Source organism: Perognathus longimembris, chromosome 1 (assembly GCF_023159225.1).
Source record: "Perognathus longimembris pacificus isolate PPM17 chromosome 1, ASM2315922v1, whole genome shotgun sequence".
Taxonomy (NCBI): Eukaryota; Metazoa; Chordata; class Mammalia; order Rodentia; family Heteromyidae; genus Perognathus; species Perognathus longimembris.
The window spans coordinates 63968338-63986058 of record NC_063161.1 but is presented as its reverse complement, the minus strand read 5'-3'; the positions used below and the strand labels follow the sequence as shown (position 1 = coordinate 63986058).

Below are 17721 nucleotides of genomic sequence, written 5' to 3'. Positions count from 1 at the left end.
GAAAAGCTCATTGCTCTCTTCTCATGTTTATTCTGTTAAGGCATGTTGAACACAGCAAGTAGAGTTTTAGTGTTGCCAAAGCTTAAGATTTATGGGAAAAAAGGACTAAGATGCTACTTATTACATAATATTGGGCCTCCCAATGACATGGCTATAGATGTTTGTTATGAGGCAGATGTGACCATTGTTTTGAGTATTGTTTGTTCTACAAGTACTACCTTATTGACCATCGTAAAAACAGTAGAAATCAGTAGACAGGGCAGGAAAAATAACCGCTCTGTAATTTATCATAGCATATACTTATATAAACTTTATTGTTTATTTTTATTGTCTTTAAGTAGTTGTATAACATGTTGGTTCTTTAGTATAATGCATCTTGATCAGTGTCACCTATAGTTTAAAAAAATGGATGCTTGACATGAATAATTTTCTTGTCATTTGGGTTTGTTGGGTGGTGATACTAGGAAATGAAGTCTGGTCCTCACACTTGCTAAGAAGGTGCTCTTACAACTGAGCCATGAGTCCAGCCCAATTTTCTCCTAGTAATTTTTTGAGATATGGTCTCAATTCCTGCTTGGGCATTTGCCTGGGTGCAATTCATCTATGTTAGACATCCTTGTAGCTAGGATAACAGGTTCATACCCCTTCGTCCAGCTCTTCATTTAGAGGATGTCTTGAGAATATTTCTGCCTAGTTAGGCCTTCAACCACAAATCCCATCAATCTTAGCAACAAAAGTAGAGAGGATTACAGACTGGAGCCACCTGCAATAAGCTACTCATTGCATTTCTAAATCCAATATTACTGTATGGGAAATCTTTTTCAGAGAAAACACACTGATATTTTATTGAGGTTAAAGATTTTAGCCACATAGAGGATCTACTGTGCAACTGGAAGATCTGAATGTTAACTAACTAAACATTTTATTTTCACTTATGGGTACTAGCAGGGCTTCAAATTTCCTAGGGTGACACACTGCCACTTGAGCCATTTTTCCAGCCCTGCCTTTTGCTTTTTTTTCCTTGCTGTTTTTGAGATGAAGTGTGGTAAACTTTTATGGCTGGATTGGCTTTGAAACTCAACCCTCCATATCTCAGTCTTGTAAGTAGCTAGAATTATAGGTGCATGCCACTGTTTCCAGCGGGAACATTCTATTTCTTCATTGAGTTGAAGAGAAGAATTTTCAAAGCGAGTTGATAAATTAGGTAGAACTTGTGACTCTTCTGACATTTCTATTTTTAAAGAAATATATTTGTGAGTTATGTGTAATATATGTATATTTGTATGTATATTCATATAGATGGTGCTAAATTTCATGTAGTGTCAGTTATTAGTAATTAAGACAGAAACATTTGAAGTTTACTTTATGTGTGTTTGAAGATACAAAAATCAAACCAAACACAATTGTTTTTATTTTTTTTTCAGGTCTTGACTGTATTTCCTACAGACTTTCTTTATTAAAAGTATTATAAGTAGTTAATGTATAGCCTATAATCCTTGGTATGTGGGAGGTGGAAATTGAGACTATGGTTTGAGGCTAATCCCCAAAATTCATGAGACTCCATTCTAGCCGATGTCTGGGCATGGAATGCACTCCTGCCATGGGGAGCCACAATGGCTGGACACATGGTGCATATTTGTCATTGGCTGTGAAAAAAAGGCTATCCCAAATAGGAACACCAAGGTCCACGCCACTTCAAGCATAAAGTGAGACCCTATCTTGAAAATAACCAGCACAAAAAAGGATTGGTGGTATGGCTCAAGTGGTGGAGTGCTTGCTTAGTAAACACGAGGCCCTAAGTTCCAATGTCAATATTGCCCCAAACAATAAAATTTTTCTCTTTTTCTCTCTGTTAGTTGGCACTTGGCAATGTCATAAGTGCATTGGGTGACAAGAGCAAGAGGGCTACCCATGTCCCCTATAGAGATTCCAAGCTGACAAGACTCCTGCAGGATTCCCTTGGGGGCAACAGGTATGCAAAAGGGTTTACCCTCCACATTCCTGAAGTTTCATTATTCATTATTTTAAAAGTAAATTCAAAGGTAATTTATAAAGACAGCTTTTATGATTATGATTATTCTTGTTGGTTGTAGGGCTTGAACTCAGGGCCTGGGCACTGTCCCTGAGCTCTTTTACTCAAGGCTAGTGCTCTACCACTTTGAACCACAGCACCACTTCCAGTTTTGAGTAGTTAACTGGAAATAAAAGTCTCATGGGGACTTTTCTTCCTGGGGTGGCTTTGAACTGTGAGCCTCAGATTTTAGCCTCCTGAGTAGGTAGGATTTTAGGTGTGAGCCACCAGCAGGGGCCAAGACTGCTTTCATTACAGAGCACATTAATAGATGAGGAACTAATTATTATATTAAGTAAACAAAAACATAATTAGAAAATTGTCATTTTGTAATTACTGGGGTCTTGAACTCAGGGCCTGGGTGCAACCCCTTAGCTTTTACACTCAAGAATGGTGCTCTACTACTTGAGCCACAGCTCATATCTGGTTTTTGCTTTGATTAATTGGAGATAAGAGTCTCATGGACTTTCCAGCCCAGGCTAGCCTTACACCATGATCTTCAGATCTCAACCTCTTGAGTAGTTAAGAATCCATGTGTGAGCCACTGGCACCCAGCCATCATCATCATCATCATCATCATCATCATCATCATCATCATCATCATTTCCACCACCACCACCACCACCACCACCACCACCACCACCACCACCACCATCATCATGTAGCTGTACAAAGGGGTTTCTATCAAACATTCATTCATCTTGATCCATGTCACCGCTCTAGTCTTTCCCATTTCTTTCAACCTCATCCATCCTGTCTATTTTCACCTAAGTACATTGAATATTATGACTGTATTCACTACTATCTTCTTTATGTGTTTTTGTGGAGATACAAAGGGTTCGTGTTTTCTCTCATACATAAAAGTTTAAGGTGGTCTTAAAGCACAGGAGCTTTTATTTTTCAGTTTGTATCATCAATTAGTTGTTATCTTGAAGAAAACAGATGATTCAAAAAACATAATTTCAATATTTTATTTAATTTTGTCATTTGCATCTTCCAGCCAAACGATCATGATAGCATGTGTCAGTCCTTCAGACAGAGATTTTATGGAAACATTAAACACTCTGAAATATGCCAATCGAGCTAGGAATATCAAGAACAAAGTCATGGTGAATCAAGACAGAGCTAGTCAACAGATCAATGCACTCCGTAGTGAGATCACACGACTTCAAATGGAGCTCATGGAGTACAAAACGGTAAGCTGAAGGGGCTGGCTTTACATTTCATATGCAGCTAAAGCTGGCATGTTGTGAGCATAGTGACATCTTTTGCGTGTGTGTGTGTGTGTGTGTGTGTATGTGTGTGTGTACTGGTGCTTGAACTCAAGGCCTAGGCACTGACCCTTAGCTTTTTCTGCTTGAGGCTGGCACTTCAGCACTTGATCTAAAGCTTGACTTCCAGCTATTTTTGGTGGTTTATTGGAGTAAGAGTTTCAAGAACTTAACTGTTCAGGCTGGTTTTGAACTGGGATCCTTATATCTCAGTCTTCTGAGTAGCTAAAATTAGAAGTGTGAGCAACTGATACCCAGCAACCTCAGTGTTTATTCGAGTGGAAATAGTTTGGAGACAGAATTTTGTAGTCTTCCTTGTGGATAGTATCAATAATATTCCTTTGAATCTAACCAACCACTTTTTCAAAAGGCTTCTTACTCTATCAGTTATTACAGTGACTAATGCACCATGCAGGGTTGTTCAGGAATAAAGGATCCTTTGCCTTGGGACTGGTAAGATAAAGGGGTGGATGGGTATACAACTGTCCTAATGAAAACTCTTGTGGATTTAAGGCTTCAAAACCAACAAGATATATTTTCTTTTCTAGGGAAAAAGAATAATTGATGAGGAAGGCGTGGAGAGCATCAATGACATGTTTCATGAGAATGCTATGCTACAGACTGAAAACAATAACCTGCGTGTGAGAATCAAAGCCATGCAAGAGACAGTTGATGCGTTGAGGACCCGAGTGACACAGCTTGTTAGTGAACAGGCAAACCATGTTCTTGCCAGAGCAGGTAAGAGGACAAGTATGTGAAAGGGAGGATTAACTTCTGGAGGGCTGGGGACCTTCTTTGTCTTCATTAATTACTAGGAATTGTTGAAGAATATTAAAGTTTGTATATAGAGTCTGTAGTTTTAAGTGAAATGTATAATTTTTTTCAAATAATAAATTCTTGTCCTAACACACTCTGCCCATTGCATCAAATTACCTTGTTAATTGTTGGTTCAGGTAAGTATAGGTGGAAAATTTGCTGTTAAAAATTGTGTTTTAAGGAAGTAGAGGTGTGTCTCAGGTATAGAGTGCCACTCTTGATGGAAAAAGTGAGTGAGAGTATGAGGCCCTAAGTTTAAGCCTCAGTATCAGCACAAAAATAAACAGATAACGAAGTAAATAAGTCAGTTAAAAAGAGAAAAAGAATTGAGTTTAAGCAAAGTACCTGTGGCGGATGTCTGTAAACCTCGCTACTCTGGAGGCTGAGATTTGAGGATCATGATTGAAAACTAATCTAGGCAGGAAACTCCTTGAGACTCTTATCTCCAGTTGACTCCAAAAAAAAAAAAAAAAAGAAGAAGAAGAAGAAGTAAGTGAAGCTATAGCTCAAGTGGTAGAGTAGTGGCCTTGATGGAAAAAGCTAAGGGACACCATATAGGCCTTGAGTTCAGATCCTAGTACTGGCAATAGATAGATAGATAGATAGATAGATAGATAGATAGATAGATAGATAGATAGATAGATACAATTGTGTGTTTTTTAAAAAATAATTATTGGTGCAGATCCAAACTTCTAATTTTTTTAAGTCTTCATTTCAAAGGAAAATTTCCATTTCATATTTTTTCTTTCAGGTGAAGGGAATGAAGAGATTAGTAATATGATTCATAGTTACATCAAAGAAATTGAAGATCTCAGGTATACTTTTTCTGTAACACATAATGATTATGTTAGTTTGGGGATTTGTTATGGTTTTAATATTTCTATTTGTTGGGATCGATTGTTCAGCCCTTGCTTGGCAATATAATTATCTTTGATGTTTTTCTTCTTTCCACCACTTCCTCCATCATTTGGGAATAGAGCAATATGTACACATCATCATTAATTTCTTGAGTCTTCTATTCTTCCTGCTCCCTTTTACTTCTTCCATTCTTGTGTGGGAGAATCATCTCACTCCTATCATTTTGCCTGCTTTTTCCTTGTACATCTATTCGTGTTTCTTGTAGTGTGCTCTAGGACTGGTTATATACCAATACCATGCCATGGACTGGAGGCAAGCTCAATATAAAGGAATTCACAGTCAAGGAGGTTATCTTAAATATTAAGTCCTATAAAGTAAGCAGAATGGTAGAATTTAGTGAAAGAAGTCCTGGGCATAGTGTGAAAATGTGGAGAAGGTCATGGGACCCAGATTGAGAGAATAAGAGTGGGAAAAAATGTCAGGGACATGAGTCATTTCTCTAAGATTCTTAGGTTTCCTGGAATTCTCTGACATGGAGCTATTTTCTCTCGAAATTAAACTTCAGTCAGTTCTTTGGGGTCACATCTATGTTGTTCTGATACAATTCCTGCTGCCCATTTGCAGAAATTAACCAGATAGGAAGAGATTGTGCTTCACAGCTTACCTAACCCGTTCACCATCTTGAACTTACGTTCTTTTCTGTTACATCTCCTTTTGGGCTCTTCTAGGGGGTCTCAAACCATGATAGGATTTCCTCTACTGTTTCTGGCTCCATCAGACATGGGAGATCCTTTAAATGTTTCAAAAATTATAAATGGGACAACATCCTAAAGTAGCCATTGATAATATTACTCAAATAAGTACCGTGTGTGTGTGTGTGTGTGTGTGTGTGTGTGTGTGTGTCTGTGTGTCTGTGTGTCTGTGTGTCTGTGTGTCTGTCTCTGTGTCTGTGTGTAGATACATTTTTCATGCTTTACTGTTTGGGCTTTGGGACATTTTGTTTTGGCTCTGTACCACAGCCAATCTAGACTCACAGTCTCTATCCAGGTTTTCAGTGTTCTTCCTTAACTAAAGCTCCGAATTTATTCTCTGACCAATCTTTTGTTACTTTATAGACATATTATTTACAATTCCTTGAGACACAATTGATATCTCTGTTTCTTAATTTCAAAGGAACCTCTTCCATTTCTAACCTACTTCTTTTTATATTCTTTTTTTTCTTTTATCTTCTTCTTATCTCTTATTTCCTCTGTGTTGGTCATAGATTTGATCTGGTTTCTTTTCTCCACCCTGTTGTTCTAAGGCTGTACCTAGTTTTTATCTTATTGCACAAATGGCTTGATATTATTTCCTAGAACACTAACTGAATCATTTCTATCCTTCCTAGTTGCTACAAGCAACATCTGATATTCTCCTCCTTCATAGTCTTGAGTTCATGCTATTTCTTAAGCCATTAGAGAGCACAGATGATTCATAGCCTTGACTTCAATCATGGACCATATCTTTCCTGTTAGAGGATTAAATAGTTTCAGATTCCCAACTTCGATGCCTCTTTAAATAGATGTGTCCCAGCCCTGGGGAGTAGTCTTCTAGAATGCTAGGATTATAATACACAATGTAAAAGTAATTGACATGTGAGATAAGCATAAATAAACTTTGAATTCAAATTGGATTACCTGGATTGAAAATTAAACTTCTATTTATTAGTAGGTATGTAACCTTAGCCAAATTACTTACTTAGCCAACTCTGAGCTCTAATTTGTTAATCTGTAGGAATGAGATACTTGCTAGCTTCACAGAGTTATTATGGCTCTCAAATAAAAGAATAGAATATACAATTTCTCATATTGAAAGATACTGTAAAGGTCTAACAGGTTGCTATTTTTGCAGACCTTGTTCTCAAATTCTGTTTTTAATAGACTCAAGCTTATTTCATTCTAAATTTCTTTCAAAACTTGGTTTCATGAAGACTTTGTATTTACAGTTCTTAAACTAAATGTACATATATATATTTGTTCATAAATGTATTATTTATCCATATATACTTTCTATATTACATGTATTTTAAGTATTGATATATTTGAGATATTTCTATCTTATCTTATTCTAATTGTTAAGTGATAGTGGTTAGCTACATTAGCATATGTAAAGTAATTACTTATTAATCTTCATATTTTAAGGGTAACATTTTTGTAGAATTTTAAAAACATAAACATAGGAAAATATTTTTTAAAAAGTTGAGCTCACTTCTAGTCCCCCCACTGAAAGAGCGGAAGCTAGCATTTTGGTATGTTTCTTTGATAGTTTTCCAATGTGTGCTTTAACAAAATTGATTTAATTGTCTACATTATTGTTTTGCTATCTGTTGTTTGACATACAATATATCATGACCAGCATACAATGTTACTTTGTATTTTTTTCTGAAATGACATTTGCATGATTCCAAATAGCACTGTCTGGTGATTCTAGTTGCTATACTTAAACCTCTCTTACTGGATAATTATATTATTTTGAATTTTTATAAGAATAGTTATCATTTATTCAATGTGGTATCAGTTACTCAAACACATGTGTGTATGTGTGTGTGTGTATGTATGTGTGCACACGTGCACTCCCCAAGACTGGGGCTTGAACTCAGGGTGCTGGGTGTTGTTCAAGGCTGACATTCTGACTTTTTGGTGGTTAATTGGAGTTAAGATTCTCATGCTTGGAGTGGCTTTGAACCATGTTTGTTAGATCTCACCTCCTTAGTATCTGTTAAGGTGTGACCACCAGCTTCTGGGTGTTATGCAAGGCTGTTTTTTTTTTGTTTGTTTGTTTTGTTGTTGTTGTTGTTGGTGGTGGTGGTGGTGGTGGTGGTGGTGGTGGTGGTGTGTGTGTGTGTGTGTGTGTGTGTGTGTGTGTGTGTGTGTGTGTGCTGGTCTTGAGACTTGAAATCAGGCCTGAGTACTGTCCCTGAGCTTTTATACTTAAAGTTAGCATTCTACCTACCCCCTTGAACCACAGCTTCACCTTTGGGGTTTTGGTAGTTAATTGGAGATAAAGGTGTCTTAGGCTTTCTTGCCCAGGACAGCTTTGAACGCTAATCCTCGGATCTCAGCCTCTTGAGTGGTTAGGATTACAGGCATGAGCCACCACTGCCCAGTTTCACTTGTGTAAGTTTTTATGTTCGTTATATCATTAATTTTCATATCAATCCTAAAGAAAGTATGTTTTAATCTGCATTGAAAGAGGGATGACTGGAGACTTTTAAATTGATGGCCCAAGTTCCAGTGGCAGCAATTGAAACATACCCAAACTCTACGCCTGCCAACTCAGAGGAGTACAGATACTCCCTGCATACCTTGCTGCTCAATCTCCTGTCAGATGATGTGAAGGCAGCATGTGAATGTGCATGAAGGTGAATGGGAAGAGAGAGAAAGACAGAGAGAGGGAAAGACTTACATTTTCTCTATAGCTTATACAAAAATCAGCTGCTTCTAACACAGCCTGGGGTTTATGGGGCAAACCTAAGCAAGAGCAGGAGGCCCTGTTTTCTAGCCCTGGTACTCACATCAAAACAAAAGAAAAAGAAACAGAAAGTATGATAGTGGCCAGGTGCAGATGTCTCAAACCTGTAATCCTAGCTACTCAGGAGGCTGAGATCTGAGGATTGCAGTTTGAAATCAGTGCACATGATACTTTTCATCTCCAATTAAGCACCATAAAGCCAGAAGTGGAGCTGTGACTCAAGTAGTAGAGCAAAATATCTCAGGGACAGTGGCTGGGTCCTGAATTCTAGCCCCAGGACTGGCACCAAAATAAATAAATTTGAAATAAAAAAAGAATGAAAGGTTAAAAGGTGAGTTAGTTAATGGATACAAAGTTTCAGTTTAGGGCAACAAAAACATTTTGGCCATGGGGGTGAATGGTTGTACAATTGTATAAACATGGCTAGTTCTAGAAACCTGTACATTTAGAAATGGATAAGATGGTAAACTTTATGTTATATGTGTTATCCTGTCATAAAAATGATTTATACTTACCATATGTTTTTATTCTTTAGGGCAAAGTTGTTAGAAAGTGAAGCCGTGAATGAGAACCTTCGAAAGAACTTGACAAGAGCCACTTCAAGATCACCGTATTTCAGTAGCTCCATACCTTTCTCTCCCACTATTCTGTCTTCAGATAAAGAAACTATTGAGATTATAGATCTAGCTAAGAAAGATTTAGAGAAGCTGAAGAGGAAAGAAAAGAAGAAGAAAAAAAGGTAGCACTATAAAATTACTGTTACCTGAAGTTCATTTATTTTCAAGGATCTTTGGATTTGTAATTACAAGTATGCATAGTGTTGTAAGGAGATGAATATATAAAAGAAATCATTTAAGTGAGTTCACATTTACAATACTTTTTAATGCTTTATCTCTATAGTTATAGGTAAGGTAAGTAAGCTTAGCTAGAGTATGTCAAGATAAAGATCAGTACTTGAAATTATTGTATTTCTTCAAATAGTTGCTTTTGCATTCCATTCATCTTGCTTTTCCACAAAGCTTGCTGTGGAACATTACAATGCAATGTTTTCACTTACTTTTCCCTCTGTTTTCTTAATATCATTAAGCAGTCTCATGGGCATTCTAATTCCTGTCTAGATTAGTTTACCTAAAGGCTAAACTAATCCATTGAAATGTCATATCTCATCTCTGGAGTATTTCCCTTGTAGCTTCAAAGTAGATAAAGTATATAAAAGTATATAAAAGTTATTCATGCTTTTTCTGGCTTCCTGAATCTTCCTACATGGAGTAGCTCAGCCTTTTACCATTGCATTAGGTTTTTCTCTTCTTTGGACCCATGATAATATCTCCCTTTGAAATCAACTGGTGAGAAGGAGAGGAAGAAAAATATAATTTTGACCACTTGTAATGTGTGCATGGTGAAATGCTCAAAAACTCTTCACAAGTTGTTTACATATTGATTCTCTAATGCAGTCAAATAATTCAATGAGAATATATTTTAATCATGCAAGTGAAATTAAGTTGAAACATTTTTGGCTAGATACTCAAAAGGGGGCTTATTACAGGGAGCTTTGTAGAATTGATTTTTAGTCTACATGGTGATTTTTCTTTCCTCTCTTCTCCTTTCTTCTCTTTTCCCCTCTCCTCCCCTCCTCCTCCTCCTCTTCTTCCTCTTCTCCCTCTTCCCACTTCTCCTTCCCTCTCTCTTCTCCCTTCCTCCTTTCCCTCCCCTTTCTCATCTGTTCTTTTTCCTTTTCCCTTCCTTCCTTCCTTCCTTCCTTCCTTCCTTCCTTCCTTCCTTCCTTCCTTCCTTCCTTCCTTCCTTCCTTCCTCCTTCCTCCCCCTCCCTCTCTCTCTTCTCTCTATCTCTTTCTTTCTTCCTTTCTTTCTCTCTTTTTTTCTTTCTCTCTCTTTTCTTTCTCTATTTCTTTCTCTTTCTTTTTCTCTCTCTCTTTCTCTTTCTTTCTTTCTCTCTTTCTCTTTCTTTCTTTCTTTCTCTCTTTCTTTCTCTTTCTTTCTTCCTTCCTTCCTTCCTTCCTTCCTTTCTTTCTTTCTTTCTTTCTTTCTTTCTTTCTTTCTTTCTTTCTTTCTTTCTTTCTTTCTTTCTTTCTTTCTTTCTTTCTCTCTCTCTCTCTTTCTTTCTTTCTTTCTTTCTTTCTCTCTCTCTCTCTCTTTCTTTCTTTCTTTCTTTCTTTCTTTCTTTCTTTCTTTCTTTCTTTCTTTCTTTCTTTCTTTCTTTCTTTCTTTCTTTCTTTCTTTCTTTCTTTCTTTCTTCTTCTTCCTTTCTTTAGTCATAAACCTCAGGACCTTGTTATCCTTGCTTAATGTTTTGCTCAAGGCCAGTACCTATCCCTTTGAATAACATCTCTACTTCTGGCTTTTTGTTGGTTCATTTGAGATAAGAGTTCCATGAATTTGTCTACTCAGATTGACTTTGAACCTTGATTCTAAGGTCTTGCTGTCCTGTGTAGCTAAGATTCCAGGCATGAACTGGGGCTCCTGGCATATACTGCTTTCTTAGTTTATTTAGAACTTGAATTAGGGAACTAGAATAGTCAGTTGGTCAAAATGTTATTGAAAGTTTAAACTCTTCAAGTTTAACTCTGCTTTGTGTCTTAGTGTTAGGAAAGAATGATTAAAGGATTTACAAGAATGAGTTACACATAACTATACTCAGGAATTTGTGGCTGGGCTTTGCTTTTTTGAGACATTAGTGTTCAGTGGATACTTATCTTGGATGACTGATTAAGACAGCATTAGTACATGTGCAATCACCAGCTCTCCCCTTATGGAAAGCAATTAAACCTGAGCTAATTAAAGATCATAGGATTATTGAAACTAGTGTTAACCAATGTTTTGCTTGAATTAACAGGAGACTTTTACATGTGACTTATCATTTACTCGTAAAAACCAATTCTGTGGGTGGTCATAATGTCACATGATATGACTTGTTTTTAAGGCCAAGCTGCCTTGTGTTCATGAATAACAAACAAGTATTAAGCAAGGGTATACTTTTCAGGGCCATGAGCTGAGTATGCCCTTCTCCTTTTAAGATAAATTTAGAGATACTCTTTTAAGCACTTGTAGGGTATAAAATAATAATAAAAAAAAAACAGACACCAATCCCAGTAAAAAGGTTTTTGATCATTTTTTAGTAGTGCTTGACACCCAGACTTAATACTTCTGGCTCAGGTTGTTTATGTGATAATGTTTGGAAATAACCACATGATAAATAGTTCAGATGGAGAAATATTTTAATGAGTATCACAGATATAATAACAATTTTATGGTATATAGGTAATAGTAAAATTTAATGATGATGACTTACAAGCACCTAGATTTAAATATTAAGAAATAAGTCAGGAAAATGTTAGTTTCTAACAGAGATGTATTTGGAGAGAAAATATTTATTTTCAAAAGTATAAACCAGGAAAGGGCTGGGCATGGTGTTGCATACCTGTAATCCCAGCTACTTTGGATGCAGAGTCAGAATCCCAGTTTGGGCTTATTTCATTAACCTTATTTCATAAACAAAGCACAGCCAAAAGAGCTGGGATGATGGCTCAATAGGTAAAGTACTGTGAGGCCCTGGGTTCAGTTTCCAATACTAAAAGGAAAACTAAAGAAAAAATAAAAAATGAAACATTAAGAGAAAAAATTATATTTCCTAAGCTATGTAAAATACTTGATTTTAAAATGCTTTATAAGGCATTTTCACAACAAGCTCTTGTGTGTCTTTGTAAAATTAACACCGATATAATTTGTGAACCTAAAAATTTATATTCTGTACTATGAACACTATATGACTATAAAAAATCTTGAGTGCCATCTCTGAGTTCATGTTACTTTACATACAAATTTGTAGAATTTGATGAAATTTGGGATTGAAAAATAAAGATATTATTTCATTACATTTAATAAAGTATTTCATCCATTACACTTAGAGCCCAATAAGTCTATGTGTAATATAAATTCCTGTTTAAAAAAAACGACAACACGGAATTCCTGTAAGATATGGAGAGGGCTTGATTAGATTCTCTGTCCCTCCACTGTCATTATCATTGTCATTATCTCCCTCCTCCTCCTCCCCCCTCCTTTTCCTCTTCCTCTTCTCTTCTTCTGGGTGCTGTCCTTGAGCTTTTTATTTTGCTATACCACTTGAGCTGCAGCTTTACTTTTGGCTTTTTGGTGGTTAACTGGAGATAAAAGTCTTGTAGACTTTCTTGCCTAGGGTGGCTCTGAACGTGATCCTCAGGTCTCAACCTCCTGAGTAGCTTTGATTACACCAGCCACCAGCAGCTCCATTGTTTTTTTGAACTAATTACCACAGTGTTTTTAAAAGAGCAATCGGGAAAGCATTTGTTATTATTTATTATATTTAAATGTTGCGAAACAAGGAAAGAGAATGAGGGAGGACTTGGAATACCAAGGAAACCTCAGTGGAGGCTCAGAAACAAACACGTGGTTGAGGACATTTCAGCTTTCTAGGATTGGACAGTGTGGGAGGACTGCATGGTAATGAGAGTGGCTTATCTTAGGGAAAGGAAGGGTCGTGCTTGTGTAATTTTGGAAGGAAACTACTTAGTGTACAGCTGCTCACCAGGGTTCTAAGTATAAGCTATGTCTTATTACATACGCCACTGCATCTGCAAGATGCCTTCAATAGGAGTGTTTGTTGGGCAAAGGTCAAGGCTAAGGATATGAGGAGTTCCAACCCGTAGGTGCCTCTGTTTGATTAGATATGGAGTTTTTCTCTAACTAGGAAGAAGTCTAACCTCACACTGACTACCGATTACTCTAAGGAGGAGAGGTCATGGGAGGTACTGGCACAGAGGCCAGCCTCATGGTGTCTCCTAGGCCATATCTAGGGTGATGGGGAGGGTTGACTTCAAAATTCTGGGAGAGCACTTAAACTTTGATCTGCTTATTGGCTCATGTGAATCATATGTTTAATATAGATGTTGTGTGTAAAACATGCAAACACTCTTTACCCTGGAAATAGACAGTCCCCAGGGAGTCAGATTATTTGAGTCCTTTTTAGCTCATTATCACCAATATAAGCCTAAATTTGACTTAAATTTATTTTTTGCTTTCTTTTTGTGCATATAGATATAGCAATTGGCTATTTATGTATTTAGTTCAATAGTTTTGAATATCTAGCTTTTTACCTGTAATGTAAAGAAACAAAAAACTTCATTTATCCTTCAGACTGCATTATATTTGTATTTAGTTGTGTTGGGCTGAAACTCTAGTAACACAGATTCCTTAAATGTTGGTCTTATCTTCCTGTTACTAGTCATGCTACTCAACCATTTAATCCCAGGCTAGTATCAGTATTCAGGCTTTTTTTCTCAGAAAGATTACTAGTTTTATAACAGCAGTGTATAAGTTGACTGGGAAAAATCAATCACAGTCTAAAAGTCACATAAAAGCACATATTAAAAAATTAAAATGAAAGTTGGGTGCTAGTGGCTCACACCTGTAATGCTAGCTACCCAGTAGACTGAGATCTGAGCATCCTGATTTGGAGCCAGCCCAGACAGACAAGTCGGTGAGACTTTTATCTTTAATTAACCAGCTAAAAGCTAGAAGTGGAGGTATAGCTCAGGTGGTAGAGCCTCAGTACTGGGAAACAGACACACACACACACACACCCCTAAAATGAGAAAAGTGGCTTAATGAAATAATTCATACCTCAGGTTTCATCTCTTCATTTAAAAAAATTGATGATTCCAAAAGCGTTTTGTAATTTTGGGCAGAAATATCATTTTGGAATTCTGGGCATATTGCTATGTGTTTAAAAAGCTTAGCACATTTATTTTTGGCCAACTTGACAAGTGTTGGTAAACAGTTCATTTCACTGAGTAAAGATACTCCAAGATTGTGTCTTCTATAAATTCTGTTAACAAGCCTCTGCTAGCAGGTAATTTTTCTTATTCTTTTCATGCTAAAGGCAATCTTACTAATGGAAAGTACTACATTTCCCATTTTATTTCCACTTTTGCCTTACTTATGGCCTTTTGGTCGTTCATTTATAATAATTAGCACAGTAAACTTGTTAATCGTGATATTATTTTCAATTTATAAATTTATAATTTTCATTGTTAGCATAACACCCATATTTATTTGCCTGTAATACCATTTCATGTATTATTTTGATGTAGGATTTATTTTTTTGCTTAGAATTAGTGATATTCACATGTAGTATATTAAAACCAAAAGCAAGTTTTTAAAAAGTAGTAAGTAGAATGTGTGTAGTATGAATATTTTCATATGATGGTATAAAGGCATTACTTTGTAAAATCCTTTGAATGATGCCATAATAAGTCTTTGGTAAAGACTTAAAAGGAAGCGTATATTGTTAAAATTGTTTTCCAGGGGAAATTAAGAAACTTGGTTTATTTCAGACTTAAAAAAAAAAGCCATGGCATCCAAACATACTTAATGCTTCTCAACTTATATAATAAATATACTTTACTATTAAGTCATCTCCTTGGGTAGCTTTGTCTACTCTTCCCAGATATAATTCTACCTGATTTTCTGCTTGCTTTTTATTCATGCAAAATGTACTGCCTTTTTACTGCTTATTGTCCTTTGATGATATCTTTTACAATTTATTTTAAAGTCTTCAAGCTCATGTATCATTTTTACCTTCTTATCACTTTCGCTTTTTACTGTCTGGTTTTGTCCTTCATTGGCTTGGCCTTCCAATACTGTGCCTCGTGATTTTGAAGGCTACAGAAACTTGAGGAAAGCAATCGAGAAGAAAGAAGGTTGGAATATTTCCAAGGTTTTTTTTTAAAATTAAAATGTCATTGAAATATTTAGTTACCCTGTACAAGAATGTGTTACAGAATTATAGATTGCTTCAATCTAGATTAGCTGTGTACTCGTAAAAATGATGATAATTTCTATCAAAATAACAAAATACCAACATTTTTAAAAAGTACTTTCTAAGCTGAATATAAAAACCCTTACTATTTGCATTAATTTCAAGATTTTCATTTTGTTTCAGAATGAACTACCATAGTGATAAAGATAACTTAGTTTTTAAAAGTATAACAATGGCCAAACAAACTTCTGATATTTGATTTATTTTTTAAAAATCACTAATTCTGTATCTTTCAGAAACTTGTGAGCAGAGTGGGAATTATTAATTTAGGTGGGAATTGATACTAACTCATTCTTCTCTTTATTTGGTGCAATCCTTACTGGAAAGCAACATTAAAACAGCAACAAAGCAAAAGGAAACTGTGGCCTTACTTTAGATAAGTTTTACCAGGCATTCTTTTTTTTTAAATTTTAAATTCTTGTCTTTTTATTATAAAGGTGATGTAGAGAGGAGTTACAGTTATGTAAGTCAGGTAAAGAATACATTTCCTTCCTCCCTCCCAGTTTTTCCCTCCTATCCTCACCCAAAAGTTACCAGGCATTCTTAAAGCAATTTTTGCTTTTAAAATACACTTTAAGGGCTGGAAATATGGCCTCGTGGTAGAGTGCTTACCTTGTATACATGTAGCTTTGGGTTTGATTCCTCGGCACCATATATATGGAAAATTCCAGAAGTGGTGCTGTGGCTCAAGTGGTAGAGTGCTTGCCTTGAACCAAAAAAAAAAAAAAAAAAAAAGATGAAGAAGAAGCCAGGGACAGTGCTCAGGCCCTGATTCAAGCTGCACAACTGGCACACAAAAAAAACCCAAACCAAAACAAAATAAAATATATTTTAAGTGAACAACAAAATCATGGCAGTCTGCTTTCTTCCATTTGAAGTTTAAGAAATATTTAGAAGCAAATTTCTGACTTCTACATAATGAAAACTTGCATGTCATTGATTCAGAATTATGATAATTTAAATAAATAGCAAGTCATATTTTAATTAGAACTTTTCTTTGCCCATTTTAAAAACAAATTTTCCAACTTCTGTAGCCAAATTGATTAAGAAGAAGGTGCTGGTGGCTCATGCCTGTAATCCTGGCTACTCAGGAGGATGAGATCTGAGGATTGTGGTTTTGTTCAAAGCCAGCCTAGGCAGGAAAAATCATGAGACTCTTATCTCCAATTAACCAACAAAACCTGGAAGTAGAGGTATGGCTCAAATGGTAGAGTGCCAGCCTTGAGCGAAAAGTCAAGGGATAGTGCCCATGCTCTGAGTTCAAACCTCAGCATGAGAAAAATTGATCAAGAAAATAACTTTGTTTTAAACAAATTTGTAAAGATTTTAGAAGCACTACTTTAGAAATTCATCACTTATATGAAATAAGAACTGGAGAACTTTCCCTGTGTCTTAAAGGACTGGATTTAAATATCTTAAATCTTTAACAAATTGTAAATTCGTTGATAATATACATCCCATAATTTTATTCTGTATGTGATTGAGTTTTCTAACATTACTGAACATACATTTATATAAATATATGATTTTTCAAGAGTATTTTATAGCTAGAATATAATTCTAAATGTCTGCAGACTACACTAGAATACATCTAATCATTATATGTTTAGGATAATATAGTTATTACAGATTGAATGTAAGCATCACAATTGTGACATTCCTTCTCTTTGGGAATGTCAAAATGAGGTACATCATTAAAATTTAGAGTGGAAACATTTTGACCACCTTAAAATATATAAGCTCTTTAATTAAATTAAGTAGAGGTTGCTTCCAGTTTTTATGTGATTGGTGGAGGGTAGCAAAAGCAGAGTGTATTAGAAAAGTACTTTCCAATCACAAATGTGCATAATCCTATTGCTGGGGATTCTGGAAAAATGAAGACTCCAGTTGGTCTGAGTTGGAACCTGAAATTTTATTCCTATAGAAGTTCTTAATGATAGGGATGCTTAAGGCATCTGAATTTTAACTGTCTAGAAAACTCATTCTAGGAGACTGTCCTACGAGTCAGGACACTTGGCTTTAGTTCCCTTGAGTGGATAAACTTCCCCAGGCCACAGTTTCTTTTTTATTTGTCTAATGAAAGGATTAATTTCTAATATTCCTCTGGCTCCCAAGATTCTGATTCTAGATAGAGTATAGATTTAAATATCTTCCATAGCTGTTTAGATGCATGTTTTAAGTATCAATGTGCCTCAAATTATCAAGGAAAACTTGATTATTTAGGGGGCTGGGAAAATTGCCTAGTGGTAAAATCCTTGCCTCATATACACGAAGCCCTGGGTTCGATTCCTTAGCACCACATATAGAGAAAAAGCCAGAAGT

General features: G+C 35.9%; 1 protein-coding gene across 7 annotated transcripts in view; it reads left to right on the top strand.

Annotated features, from left to right (window-relative positions):
* The window catches only part of Kif21a (kinesin family member 21A), a 144962-nt gene that overhangs the window by 82670 nt on the left and 44571 nt on the right, over positions 1 to 17721 (top strand). For 6 of the 7 annotated variants that reach the window (XM_048366574.1, XM_048366602.1, XM_048366583.1 and 3 more), the window contains exons 7-11: positions 1857 to 1972; positions 3072 to 3267; positions 3891 to 4080; positions 4910 to 4973; positions 9062 to 9265. In XM_048366574.1, coding sequence (XP_048222531.1) covers positions 1857 to 1972; positions 3072 to 3267; positions 3891 to 4080; positions 4910 to 4973; positions 9062 to 9265 — 770 coding nt within the window. Of the gene's footprint in view, positions 1 to 1856; positions 1973 to 3071; positions 3268 to 3890; positions 4081 to 4909; positions 4974 to 9061; positions 9266 to 15241; positions 15281 to 17721 lie in introns of all 7 variants that reach the window. The other variant, XM_048366627.1, reaches the window with a different exon arrangement.